Source organism: Varanus komodoensis, unplaced genomic scaffold (genome assembly GCF_004798865.1).
Source record: "Varanus komodoensis strain SLA01 unplaced genomic scaffold, ASM479886v1 scaffold3, whole genome shotgun sequence".
NCBI lineage: Eukaryota > Metazoa > Chordata > Lepidosauria > Squamata > Varanidae > Varanus > Varanus komodoensis.
Genome location: NW_025335761.1, coordinates 32,053,930 through 32,067,472, shown reverse-complemented (window position 1 = coordinate 32,067,472; position 13,543 = coordinate 32,053,930). Strand labels below are relative to the sequence as shown.

Sequence of the window (13,543 nt, the reverse complement as noted above, 5' to 3'; positions counted from 1 at the left end):
AACTAAGGCATTTACTCAAGCAATATGGAACTGTTTATCAAAATAAGTATTTAAATATGAATAATAAAAAGACAACTTTGTAGTTTTCAGAATATGCCCCCTTCATCACAAATAGATTCTCAGAGGAGCTAGAAAAAGTAAAACATGGTAAATATTTGGAGATTTTGTTCTCAGAAAAATACTCCTAGAAGTACTATTTAACTGAAACTAAGCTGAAAGCTATTACGCAGTGAAGGTAGTTTTGAAATTTTCATGTACTTTATTTACTTGACTTGTATGCCACACCCACTGGCCATAAGTCTGTCTGGGCAGTTCACAATATGTTGCACAACAGTAATGAAAAAAATGCAATTAACAATACATTTAATATCACAAAATATAAAAGAGCCAACAGTAAAGAAATAAAATCAACAGATAAAAGATTGAAAGAGGACATGTAAATTGAATGCTCAATGAATCAAAGCATTTTAAACATCCTTGAATAAAGTGAATTAATACTTAAATAGTTGTAAATAAAAATTATCAAGCAGCTAAAATCATAAAGTGGCAACAGCAGAATAAACAAGTATAAAACCAAATCAGCTCACCCACCAAAATAGTTATAAAGTGAAGGATTTTTAATTGGAGTCCAATAGAATAGAGGGATGATGCTCGGTGGATCTTGGCTGGAAGTGAGTTCCACAAATGGGGTGCTACTACAGAAGACTCTTCTACTTGCCATGTTCCCTTTTACTTTATCAGGGAGAGGGATACGGAGAAGGGCTTCAGACGAAGACCTCAGTGATTGGGTTGGTACATAGAAAGATGGGCATTCCCTCAGATATCTTGGCCCCAAGCCATTTATTTAAGATATTTCTATACTGTTCAATTAGCTCATTGGTCTCAGAATGGTGTACAACATATTTTAAAATTTACCAAAAAAAAAAACAATTTAAAAACAGATTTTAAAAAAGCACATCTTCCATAAAACTTTCCGATACCAATAAAATTCAACAACATACACAACAAAGAGCAAACAAAGCAATAGAGTACAATACATAATCACAATAATTCCACATGTACCAATAAAACCAAATTGTTCCTTCACTTAGGAACAAGACACCAAATGCACTGCTACAAGATGTAGAACACTGGGCTCAGCAATGCTGCAAATGATGAAGATCTTGGGGTTGTTGTAGATCACAAGCTAAAAATGAGCCAACCATGTAATAGAGCTGCAAAAAGGGTAAATGTTACTTTGGGATGCATTAACAGAAGCATCACTTCCAAAACACATGTAATACTACTTCCACTTTACTCAGCACTAGTCAAACCTCACCCAGAGTACTGTGTCCAGTTCTGGGCACCTAAGTTTTAAAAAGATTCAGAGAAATTAGAAAGGGTACAGAGGGGGGCAACAAGGATGATTCAAGGACTGGAGGAAAAGCTCTATGGAGGAAAGAGTGAGAGAACTGGACATGTTCTGCCTCAGGAAGAGAAGACTGAGGGGGGATATGATAGCACTTTACAAGTACCTCAAATGCTGTGACAAAGAGGAATGACAAGATCTCTTGTTCAGTCCAGAGTGCAGGACACAGATTAAAGGACTTAAGTTAAAAGAAGCCAGATTTAGACTAAACAGCAGGAAGAATTTCCTCACTGTCAGGGCAGTACAACAGTGGAACCTATTACTTAGAGAGGTTGTGGGCTCTCCTTGCTGGAGACATTCAAAAAGTATGTGGACAGTCATTTAAATGGGATGGTGTAACTTAGTGTCCTGCAATACCAGGAGGTTGGACCTGATGGCCTTCTGGCCCTTTCCAACTCTTCTATTCTGTGATTCTAAGTCTTGAGCTGCCTCAGAGAGAGTAGCCTTGGCATCGAAATTCTGGGGATCCTCAACACCAGGTCCAAGACCATCTCAGGCAGGGAGTCTGTTGTGCAGCAGGGTGGCCAGTACACAAGCAGGATCCCCAGTCTGTCTTGATCACACAATACTAAGTACGAACACTCACGTGTTCAAGTAGACAGGAAGCCTCGAGAGAGGGATTCTATTCCTATAAACCTTAGCTGCTCCCCCTCCCCAATCCCCATGGCAAGCTGGTGCTGCACTGAGTACCTGGGAAAGAATGACATTTCCCATTTCACCCAACCAGGTTTCTGTGATACAAGCCAGGTTGGCCCTCTCATCCACAATCAAACCATCGATGATTGAGATTTTAATCTGGACCCACCTGGCATTTCAAAGCAGCACCGCCAAGCCTGAGGGCAAGTTGATACAGTTTCCTGAACACTTCCAGTTGGAGAAAGATCCAGAAGAGGGAACAGCAGTTAAACATCTAACCCTTCTTCTCCTTTTTAGGCACATTAATACGCCAGTGTCATATCTTCCCCTACCCATGACCACAGTTATGAGGGCACCCCCATGTTCCCCAGGGGCCCTCACTGCCATCTAACATCAATTTAAAATTGCATTAAAAGTTGGCAAAGTGGAATAAACACAATAACACAAAATAGGACAAAACTAACCAAAATTCAATACAGAGCTAACTTCTGTATTTTGAGATTGACCAGGGATTCAACAAAACCACCAGCCATATCAGTTGAAAAATCCACCAGAACCCTCTGGAAATGATCCAGATGCATCAGCCTCTGGGGGCAGACCATCTTAATGGGTCCCCCACCCCTGCAGAGAGAAAAAAATCAGTATTACTCTAAATCTCAGCAGGCAGAGATCTGACTATGAAAAAGGAATCTCAGTTTCATGCAGTGTCTGTCTTCATAGATATTTACCAGGTTTCTCTCAGGGTCTATTTGTTAAACATATTAAATAAGTAAGACTTCTCATGATACTCACACAGTTGCAGATTTGGTGGCTGCACTCTGAATTCATATTTCTGGAGATTTCCTCACACCTTGGTTAATGAAATTTTAATACAGTGTAATTCTGTGTTCCTCTATACACTATGTTAAATGTGTACAGCTGATCTAAGTTATTTTTACTCCAGTGTAACCTTTGATCCAGAATGGGGCCACTACACATCAGTGTGGTGGAATGGGGTTAAATGTTCCCACCCAGTCACTTCCCTCCCTGTCCTCCATTTCCTTCCCCCCACATGGAGATGAAAGAAAGAAAGCACCACTGGTACCAACTGAGGGTTGTGGGGTTTTTTTTAATCCTGAGCAAAGGAGGGAAGGAATTTAAGGAGGGAAGGGAGCTGAGTGGGAAAGTTTAATTTTACCTATACATACTGGTTGGCCCACATGCTTATACTAAAGTTTTAAAAAGTTAGGATCAGCTATACCTGTAGGATAGTGTAAAGTTTAATCCTCGGCTGCAGAAGAAGTTGGTGACCACATAGCAATACATGTAATAAGAAAAGAACCACCAGATTCCAGGTTAGACCAGTGACCCATATAGCTCAGCTTTCTCTTTTCTGGCCATTCAGATACCAAGGAAACACATAAATGTTTATATAAAGGACGGCATACAAAAGCTTTTAATAAATAAATAAATAGGCCAGCATGTCATCCATGACATCAGAGATGCATAGAATGTGGATAATGTGCTATGATAATTAATACCAATGGTTATCTGATTTTTAAAAACTTTTAAAAAGTTGTTTATGCAGTATCCTCTATTTATGAAGTCTGAGACACATTTTCTTTTTAAATCTGCTTAACTAGTAGTTTGTTTGTTACACCTTGTGTGCATATAAAAAAGAAAAGAAAAGAAAGAAATACATTTTTCACCATAAAGCAGCAGCTTTGGGTGAATTACTGGCATTCAACTGTAGCCTAGTACATGAATCCCAATGGGCTACGTGCTATTGCTGAGGAAAGTTAATCACCATATTGGGAAAAGTAACATAATTAGGTTTTCTTACTGTTACTTCTGATTTTTTGTAGTGTTTACTGAGTAGTTTTTCCATTTGCTCTCTCCACAGTACTTGTTTTAAGCTGCTTTGTATTCTCTACTTAATTGTCATCTACTTTACCCTTATCTAAATAACTCTAATCATTTTCAATACCAACTGAATACATTGCCAGAGTAAAGTGGCCACTGCTTCCCTGTGGTTGGCTCTATTCACATTCCAGTAATGTTTGAATGACAAAATCATGCAATCACCATGATCACATGAGTTCATCTCATAGTTAGCATTCTGCTGATTACACAGAGGTTAGATAATACTCATGATTACTTTATCCAGCTATTATTAGAATGCTAAACAGTTCAGCCATCCTTGGGCAGCAATCATACTGCTTCAGCAGTATCTTTTGTAGCTCTATTCTAACCTAATTGTTATGGGGCAAATAAATTGCACAAAACCACTTCCCCTTTCTTCCACATATGGAAAACTGTACTGGAACCATTTCTACAAGTGGAAGGATCCTTCCTGTTGTTGGAAAGTCACTTTTAGATGCAACTCATCTTGCTTTCTTGACTTGTGTTCAATCTAGTATATGAACATATGAAGTTAATAATTTATCAACATAACAGCAATATCATCCCAGCTTTTCAGGATGTATACACTTTTCAGGTTTTCCCAGGTGTTATTAGTCATAAACTAAGGGATTTTAGTTTTATGATACCCACCTCAATTACCCATTTAACTTAGCAGGATATATATGTGTGTGATTGTGAACTGCTTAGAGAATCCACTAGGACTATCGAAGTGGTCTATAAGATCAGTAAATAAAGAAATAGAATCAGCAATGAAGTCTGAACCATTTTTTACCCTTCAAATTAATCAATATTATTACAGGGTTTTGGCTCTGTACATATTTTTCAATGGGAGGTCAGTTATTTATTTAGGGTTTGTTTTTACTATCAGTTTGTTTGATGTTTGTTTACAGTGACATTTATTACATAGAAATACCTAATAAACCCAATATATTACGTATGAAACAAAACAACAAACTCATTTGCAGCACCATATAAACTATTAATTTACTCATCCATTATTATGAAATAAAATTCTTAAACTGTACTGCTATGATACAGCTGAAATCTTGTGCCCACTTGCTTGTCAGTCAATCCTATTAATTGCTTGTCAGTCAATCCTATTAATACTGCTTTCATTAGAATATCATTTAGAAATACATGATTGTCAGAGTGATCCTTCTGCTCCCTAGACAGCATTTGGGGCCATAGGAGTCTTCAGATTCTTAGATCCAAGGTCAGAAATTGAGCTGATCTCAGAGCTGGGAACTGGTACTTAGGCCCCTTCCCCCACCTCTGCAGCCAGCAAAAGAACCACACCAGCTGCTTCTCCGCACTTGGAAAATTGTTCTCCAAGAAGGCTAAAGGAGGCATGCCAGGAGGAAGTGAGAAGTGCAGGGGCAGCAGGATTCAAATTAACCCGAGAGCACTCTATATTCCTTCTCTCCCCAACAGGTGCCATAGTTAGATGGTCAAAATCAGCTGATTTGCAAAGTAAGAGAAACGAGGATCCTTTAAAGATTGCCTCCACTGCTTTCCTCACCTTGTATTAGGATGATTGTAAGTCTCTGAGTTTTGAGGCTTGTAAACATTGAGGAAGCAGCCCCCATAAGATTGTGCTGCTAGTTTATAGAATTTTTAAAAGAACACTACTTTTCACAAGGAAAACAGCTGCTAACAAAGGATTATTGTGTGTGTGTGTCGAAATATACATGATTTTAGAAATGTTAGAAATGTTTGTCTTAATGTTGTATCATATTTGTAGCAATGATATTGCTAGATCTTAACTATTTTCATAGAAATCTTTTTTCATTTCTGTTTCTTCTTTTTTCTTTTCTTTTATTCTTTTGTTTGGTTTGTTAATTTTGTAACCAGTAGTAGGTGAGTATTCTTCCTGACTGTTGAGCTGTTAGTTCATTTTTTGCCTACTAATGCATCCTTCTTTAACCTTTAGCATGCACGTTAGCAACATAACAAATTCTAACTTTCTCCTTTCTGTATTCATCTGTAAATGCCCTCCAGCCTTGGCTGTTTGTGTCTCATGTCTCATACCTGTTATCTTTTTATCTTTCTTCCCTTTTCCTCACTTCTGTCCACCTCTCCTTCATCACTTCATTCTCAACAAAGAAAGAAATGGTGTGATATTTCTTCTCCTTCCCAAACCACCACTAGAAAGCATTGGCCACTTCAAGGTAAAGGGCAAAGGCTTGAAACGGAAGGTCTTTCACGCTAGCTGTGAATGGTATGCTGTGCAGAGCACCAACAATTACTTTCTATGCTCTACCTCACCATTTGAAATGCTTTGATTCCTTGTAAAACTAGAACAAGATAGAGTTTGGGGGGTGGGTGATTTTAAAAAACCAAACCTTTTCTTTCTATGAAAGAAGGTTTTGTTTTGTGTTTTTTTTTTCAAAAGGCACAATAAATTTTCTGCTATCATGCCTTTGTAGGTTGGAGCTGCTGTGCCTGAATTAGAAAGAGAAATATCTCTGTTTGGAGAGCCAAGGGAGGGATTTTGCCATTTTCAGAAAGTGTTTGGCCAAAGCAGACACAATAGCATTTGAGTTATTAGATCAGGCTTATGGCAGTGTGCTTTTAAAAGCATTGTTAGACTTCTGACCCAGCCATCATGGCTTGCAGTAACCTCTTTAAGAAATCTTGCAGAATGAAAGGAAGAAATGTGTCCTAAGATTTATCTGCCTTTAGCAGGAACCCAGGCGTAGTTGTGAGAAGATTAGGTTTCTTAAAGTGCTTTTCAGTATCAAAGCTTTCATAAACTACTAGTAATACTGTAATACTGAATATTCAGATCACTTTTAAAGTGGATTGTTTACTTCCTAAAATGAACTTGATTAAGAAGCTGGTTCCCCCTATCCCCCTCCCCAAATTATTACAGGATTCAAAGAGGTCACACCTGGAACAGCATGAAGAACCTGGGGAATTTTTAGAGGGGTTCTTGCCACTGTAATGCCTCATGTCTCTGCCAAAAAAGAGGAATCCTTCAGACAGAGCAAAATTTGATGCATTGCATGGGGAGCTAGGTGAAAGGGGAAACTGCCACTTCCATATTAGGGAAGCTCTTCCCTGTACTTAGCAGGTTCTTTGTTCTATATAATGTTCTATATATGAGTATGTAAAGTCTACTAAAAACAATTGCTTTATATCTAAGTATATGGGATTAGTACAAAATATGGGGGGGATACAGGATCAACATATATTCCTATGTTGAAAAGCATATAACAGGAAAATATTTGTGGTTGTTGTGATGAAGTGAATCTATAAGAAGATTCTGTCTGTTCTGTAAAGAAACAAGGATACATGCATTTTCAGCGGGAGAATAGTAGAATGGCTTTTTTCCCTAAAATGTAGCTAAGAATTTAGGGGCGTACGTGGCAGTACATGTGATAGGCAGCTGGTATCTAAGAATAAATATCTGTTACAATCAGTCCATCTATTTCTCTATAAACATACATATATGAGGACTGATATCTTTCAAAGTACATGCAAGTATTCATCCTCTACTTAACAGCCTCTTCCAGCAGGCAGAATGAAGACAGAACTATCTTTCCTTTCTGGCAGCTGAAGAACTAAGGATTGCTTAGAAATTAAAGCTGGCCTGTTTCATATCTCTTTTAGAAGATTGGTCACTGCAATAACCCTGCCTTCCTAACTCCTATGCTGCTGTTCCTGCCTCATGTCTTTTGGCCTTATCAGTGGGAAATACCTATGCACTGGGACAGCAACCAGGGTTTCTTTCTGATTCATCTTGTTCCTTTTACAAAGATCCAACTAGTGCATTCAATTAGCAAGATCTGTTCACGCTTCTGCCCTATTGAATCCTATAGGAATTCTTCTGTTAGGAATGTAGAGCAGAAAATAGGTGCCAGCCTGGATCGTCAGTCACTGGCTTTGTTGTTTTGAACTAGTTCCTTCAGAGCTCAGACTTAAGACCACCCATCAGCCACACAAAGTCTTTGTTTGATTTTATGATTCTGGCAGCTGAACTAGTGTTATTTCTTTTATACCAAGCTAGGAAAGGATGACAGGCATTTGCTGGGGGTTGATACTTCCTAATCCTCTGCTGTAGCTGACTGCTCTAATATATGGGGTCCTTTATGTTTGTTGTAGGCTCCTACCCAGAGACTCAAGCATCCGAAGCTCCCGCAGCAGCGCAGATGGACGGGCCCGATCTAGCCTTCCCCATTTCTCCCCGAACTAGCAAAAGCCGCATGTCTGTGAAGCTACGACGATCCTCTGGCTCAGCTAACAAGACATAAGAAGGGGCGAAGCTTCCTGCTGTCCCTTTCCCCCAGAAACCAGCCTTTTTCTCTCTGCTACATATTTGTTGCCTGTTCCTCCACTCTTAAGTTTATTTTAGAGAACCAGACTGGAATTTTATTTCAAATTGAAAATATTTTAGCTTTTGTTAGAATATTTTTATCCAACTTCCTGCTTCAAGTAGTTTGTCTGTGTGGGGTTCGTTCTGCGCTGTTTTTACAGTCATTGTGAGATGGCCAGCAGTTAAGTAACCATACTATTTTAACCTCTAGGGTTGATTGCTAGCCACTCCTGGATCTGGAGACTGCAGGCATGTTCCACTCAATTTGTAGTGCGATCATTTCTGTAATAATATTTAAAATGTACCATTTGCAATTGAATGTACTGCCTTTTTAAATGAAGGCACGTTTCTGAAGTCTTCTCTGCAAAAGATGACTAAAATACACAGAACTATGTACAGAGTATATGATGTGGATAATCCCTTTCAAGGAAATGGAGGCCCATCACCAGCTCTGTTATTGTCATTCACTGTTGGACAGGCACAACAAGATTCTAGTGCTGAAATACTAACAGCTTTCTATTTGCTTCCTAGTATTTGCTTTCCATTTGGGACTTAAGGCTGCAGTGAAGCTTTCTCTTCCAAAAACTGAGACTGTCCCTTGAACTAGCTGTGTAAGGTATACACACACATACATTTTCAAGCACTTTGCATTTCAGTCATTTGCTCTGAGCTATGTACTATTTCTGGGGCGGGGGGACTGTGCCCTTGTAGCAGCAGATGTATGCGCAAACACATTCCACTTTAAATTCCTACTATCCCCCAGAGGTATTTTCATACCGAAAAAGAAATTCAATTGCATTGCCATATTCTGCTCTAACAAAATGTAGCATGGCACCGGTACTAACTGCATGTGTAAATATCTGTCCCTCACTTGGGCAACTATAGAAATATATATTGATGTATTTGTTCGCCGTGTAGTATATACAAATTTGTAATGGTTGAAGAAAAGACATGCTATTTAATAATACAATAAAATTATTCTTACCACCTTCTGTGTACTCTCTATTCCACCGCAAAGATTGATTGATTTAAGCAAATATTTTCAATGTTGCTAGCTTCATGAAGAGAGAATTGAGTACCATTGGAATGGCTGATCATTTGGTTTATATGAATGCTAAGCTTTTACAATGAGGTTCTTGGCTGAAAACTTTTTGGTTCACAGTGCCTTAGTCCCACTTAGTCCCAAAAGTGGCTTTCCTAAAATGTGAATTCGTGATTCTCTAAATTTTGCATAAGCAGATTGGTAAAGCAACATAGAGTATTTAATGTATAATGAATTTTGTTGAAACCATACTTTAACACTTTCAAAATATATTTTATGGAAGCCTCTCTCATTTGGGTTCCTAAGTTGAGCTATTGTACAAATATAAATATTAAAATAGCAGCTTGCACTGGAAATGCTTGACAGTTGCTTTACATATATATTTGAGAACTCTCAAAGAATGGATTTATTTTTATATTTGCTAAAATTGCTGTTTACCTTAATTCCTACAAGATCAATGTAGAATTCATTGTTCAGATAGCATGCTGTATTTCTCAAATGTCAGGATGATATTGCCAATATTATTTTAGCGAGAAAATGAAGTTGAAGTGAAAAAGAAGTTCCCTTTGAGCACCTCTAATTTTTCATTGAATAGCATCTTCATACTACCCTGACTAAAATGATAATTTGCAAAATTAATATATCAAAATACCCAAAAACTAGAGGAAAGTCTACAAAAATGAATTTCTGGAAAATGTATCAATGATAATTTTGGAAATGAAAAATAGTCCTGACCGCCAGAATTTTCAAAGATGTATTTTTTTTATTTGAAAAACCAGAATTGAAGGCTGGAACCAAAAGAGAGTTATGGTTCATACAACCCAGTACTTTGCCTTTTGAACAGCTGATTCTTATGCTATATTACAAACTGGTTTTGAAACTTTGATTTCAAAAGCAGTTTGCTATGCAGAGTGGAGCTGTTGATTCTGTGAATAATTGCCGAATATTCAGCATGTAAACGTACCCTCCCTGTTACATGTTTCTGTGTATATTCTCCCTTTTACCATTTTTATTTTTGGAAGCTTCAAATGTTACACAAGATACTCAGTAAACAGGCATGGTAACAACAACAAAAAACCACCAATTCATAATTTAATAGCCAATAATGAATGAGAGTAGACAAAAAGGGCACTTTGCATGGGATTCTTGGACAGGACGTTGACTTGCTACAAATATCTTACTATAGTGTAATACAGAATACAATGCATAAAACACTTCACAGCAAATTAAATTGTTTAAAACATCAGAGGCTGAGGAGATGAATTCCATTAAGTAAATATAGCAAGGCTTGCTTGCTCTCCTTCCCCTGGAGAATTAATAAACTTTAACTGTACAGTGTTAGAATGTACCTTTGGTCCTAGGGGCAGGAGTAACCAGAATAAAAGATACCCTTCATAGTCCCAATTTCCCTAGACAGCTTACTTACAGATAGGCACACAGATGGCTCTAAGTTTGGCTATAGTAGTTTAGACACACAGAAAAGTGTTGAGTTTTTTCCTCTTAATGTAATGTCACATTTTTCAGTCATAAGGCGGAAGGGGTGCGCTCTTCCTAAAACATGGTTGATACGGTTTCCCATTCCTTGGCTGAAATGACAAAATTTAAGTATGTGGAAACTGTTTCATGGAATATACAGTGCATTCTAACCCCTTTATAAGGCAGCAAGGATAATTCGTGCTCATACAGTTTGCCACAATGTAGGTAGTAGGCATGTTGGCTTTGCACTGTCATTTTCCATAGGAATTACAGTTTGGGCAGGATTCCTTTGGGTCACCACTAGATACCAGGGAACAAGGCTTAGGAAAGCGAAGGTACTCTGTCCTGGGAACAGGAGCATGGGTCACACCGGTTACCTGACAGATGCAATCAAGCAATTCTCCATCCCGTCTCTGTATTTCATCGTTCAGTCTAGTGAGAAGAGGGTCAAGCCGTGGGCCAGCAAGCCAGCCTAGCAGCCTGGCCTAACAGGCATCTGCAGCAGGAGGACCTGTCTGTTTTCTGAAGGGTGGCACTTGTTGATGTGCCGCGTGAGACCGGGCGAGCTGAAAAAAGTCGAGGGGCAATGCTTGCACGAGAAGATCTGCTGTTGGCCGTGGGCGACGGCAACAGCGCTACCCTCGGGCTGCCCTAGGGGCAAGAGCAGCTCCTCTCGCACGGCGTGCCACAGCCGGTGCTTGTCCCTGATGTCCGCCGACGGGAAGTGTGCCCCGCACAAGTGGCAAGGGAAGGTAATCTGCTGCGGAGGCGGGTGCGGGGGTGGCGGGCTGCTGCTGTACGCAGCGGGGGCGCCGGGAGGCTGATGGGTGCCCAGGTGCTTGCGCAGGTACGCCTGGCGACGGAAGGACTTGTGGCAATAGGGGCAGAGGAAGAGCTCGCCCGCAGGGACGCCCAGGGTGGAGCCGTCAGCGGCGCCGTCTTGGCTGGCCGGGCAAAGCTGGGCGGCCCGAGAAGTCGGCGGATCCCGGCAGCAGGAGCTGTCCGCGGAGTCGTGGTGCTGATCGCGGACGGCCTCCCTGCGGCTGTTCTCTTTGTCCTGGGCGGGGCCGGCGGAGGCGGGCGGACGCGGCTTGTGCCAGCGGCGGTGAGAGGCCAGATTGGCCGGGCAGCTGAATATCTTGTGGCACTCCGGGCAGCGGTACTCGACGCGCACGATCCGCGAGCAGCGGTGCTGGGCCAGCGCCAGAGGCCCGGCGTAGGGCTCCTTGCACAGCTGGCAGACGAACTCGCCCAGCAGGATCGGGCGAGCCCCGCGGGGCCCCTCCGCGCCCCCTTCCGCCGCCGCCTTGATGCGTAGCCCCAGCACCGGCGACGTGGTGACTTCGTCCGCGAAGCTCAGCTTGCGCGCGGCCTTGGGCTTCTTGGCGGGCGGCGCCTTGGCTCGCGGTGGCCGCTTGAGCGCGGCGGCGGGGCAGAGCGGCGCGGCAGGCAGGGGCAGCGGCAGGGGCAGCGGCACGGGCACGGGCACGGGCAAGGGCGTGCAAGGATGCAGGGACACCTTGTCCGCCACCACTAAGGCAGGCCCCAGCGGGAAGGACTCGGCGGAGACGGGGGAGTGGGCACCTCGCTCGGGCTCCCCCGCTGCTGAGGCTGTGCTGTCCGAGCTTCCCGCGCTCCAGATAGCCGCCAGTGGGGAGCTCGGCTGGGGCTGTCGCTCTGGCGGGGGCGGGGGTGGCAGCGGCTCGGGCAAAGGCGCGGGCACGCGGGGAGCCTCCACCAGGCGGGGCGTGGGGGGTCCGCCAGGAGGTCGCACCCGATAGGAGCCCCCCGGTCTCCTGCTCCGCTTCACTAGGAAGCCCCGCGGCATCTTCCAGCGACACCGACGGCAGCGCTCCGCTTGCACCGGCGGCTCCGCGTGCCCGACGGGCGTTTATACCTCAGGCACCTCCAGGGAGTCCGCGCGTCACCTCTCCCTCAGCCCAGGGCGGCCAATGAAGAGTTGGGAAGGCGAATTCGGAGGGAGGGGGGAAGCGAGCTGCAAAAGGCGGGAGAATCAGAGCTCGGGTGGGAGGCCGGACCCTTTCCCAGTCAGCGTAAGCTATGGGGCGGGGGCGGGGGCGGGCGGGGGCACAGACGCCACCCTGCTTCAGCAGCACGCCAGTGTCCCGCTCGGCAGCACCGCGCACTGCTGCGTGCTGGCACTGAGCGGTCCCTCCAGCCTTGGCGCCCCCCCCCCCCCACCTCCCGACCGCACGCTTGCCTTGCTTTATTTTCCCGAGCCTCGTTCCTGGGCGAACTGGCCAGCCTCGGCTTTTCCTCCAGGGCTTCTTGCCCAAGGTCTCTGGCGAAAGGCGTAGTGCAGCTGGCTGGCAAGCTTCGCCCAGGCATCAGGCGCCGGTGCTTCAGATGCCTTCCCCGAGTGGGGCGTTCGGCCCCTTCGCTCCTGCCGCGGAGCGGGCATCCGGTGGAGTCCGCTTCCAGCCCGCCCGGCAACAGGTGGATTCCTATACGGAGGATGGGTTTTTCTTACGGGAACGCAGGACGATTCCCTCTCCCCGCAAGAATACCAGAAGCGCTAAAGAAATGCCAGGTTCTCTCCGCCCCGCCCCACTGGAAAGGTCTGGGCGCCCCCGTCGGCCCCATGCAACTCCACTGAGGAAAGGGAAGCTTCGCGCGCACCCCTCAGCCTTGCCAGCCTGGCCTAAGCGAGGGCTTCGCCTGGCCTCCCGCCTTCAATAGAGACGGAGCTGTCCAGCAGCACTCCTCGGCTGCTCTTCAGAGGGGCGGAAGCCACGACACTTCT

The 13,543-nt window shown here is 43.5% G+C and overlaps 2 protein-coding genes across 11 annotated transcripts in view; one reads left to right on the top strand and one right to left on the bottom strand.

Annotated features, from left to right (window-relative positions):
- Nucleotides 1–9,248, top strand: part of RALGAPA1 (Ral GTPase activating protein catalytic subunit alpha 1) — a 171,594-nt gene extending 162,346 nt beyond the window's left edge. For 5 of the 10 annotated variants that reach the window (XM_044436720.1, XM_044436714.1, XM_044436719.1 and 2 more), the window contains one exon: nucleotides 8,051–9,248. In XM_044436720.1, the coding sequence (XP_044292655.1) occupies nucleotides 8,051–8,199 (149 nt within the window). In that variant the 3' untranslated portion in view covers nucleotides 8,200–9,248. Of the gene's footprint in view, nucleotides 1–5,797; nucleotides 5,804–6,049; nucleotides 6,115–8,047 lie in introns of all 10 variants that reach the window. The other 5 variants (XR_006415374.1, XR_006415375.1, XM_044436715.1 and 2 more) reach the window with 4 other exon arrangements.
- A 2,003-nt stretch (nucleotides 9,249–11,251) lies between these two features.
- Nucleotides 11,252–12,607, bottom strand: INSM2 (INSM transcriptional repressor 2). Its single transcript, XM_044435772.1, has one exon. The coding sequence runs from the start codon at nucleotides 12,605–12,607 to the stop codon at nucleotides 11,252–11,254; it is 1,356 nt and encodes a 451-aa protein (XP_044291707.1).
- Between the last annotated feature and the right edge of the window lie 936 nt (nucleotides 12,608–13,543).

Excerpts from the sequence above, each read along its gene's own strand:
- INSM2 (XM_044435772.1), bottom strand. The coding sequence starts at position 12,607 with ATGCCGCGGGGCTTCCTAGTGAAGCGGAGCAGGAGACCGGGGGGCTCC.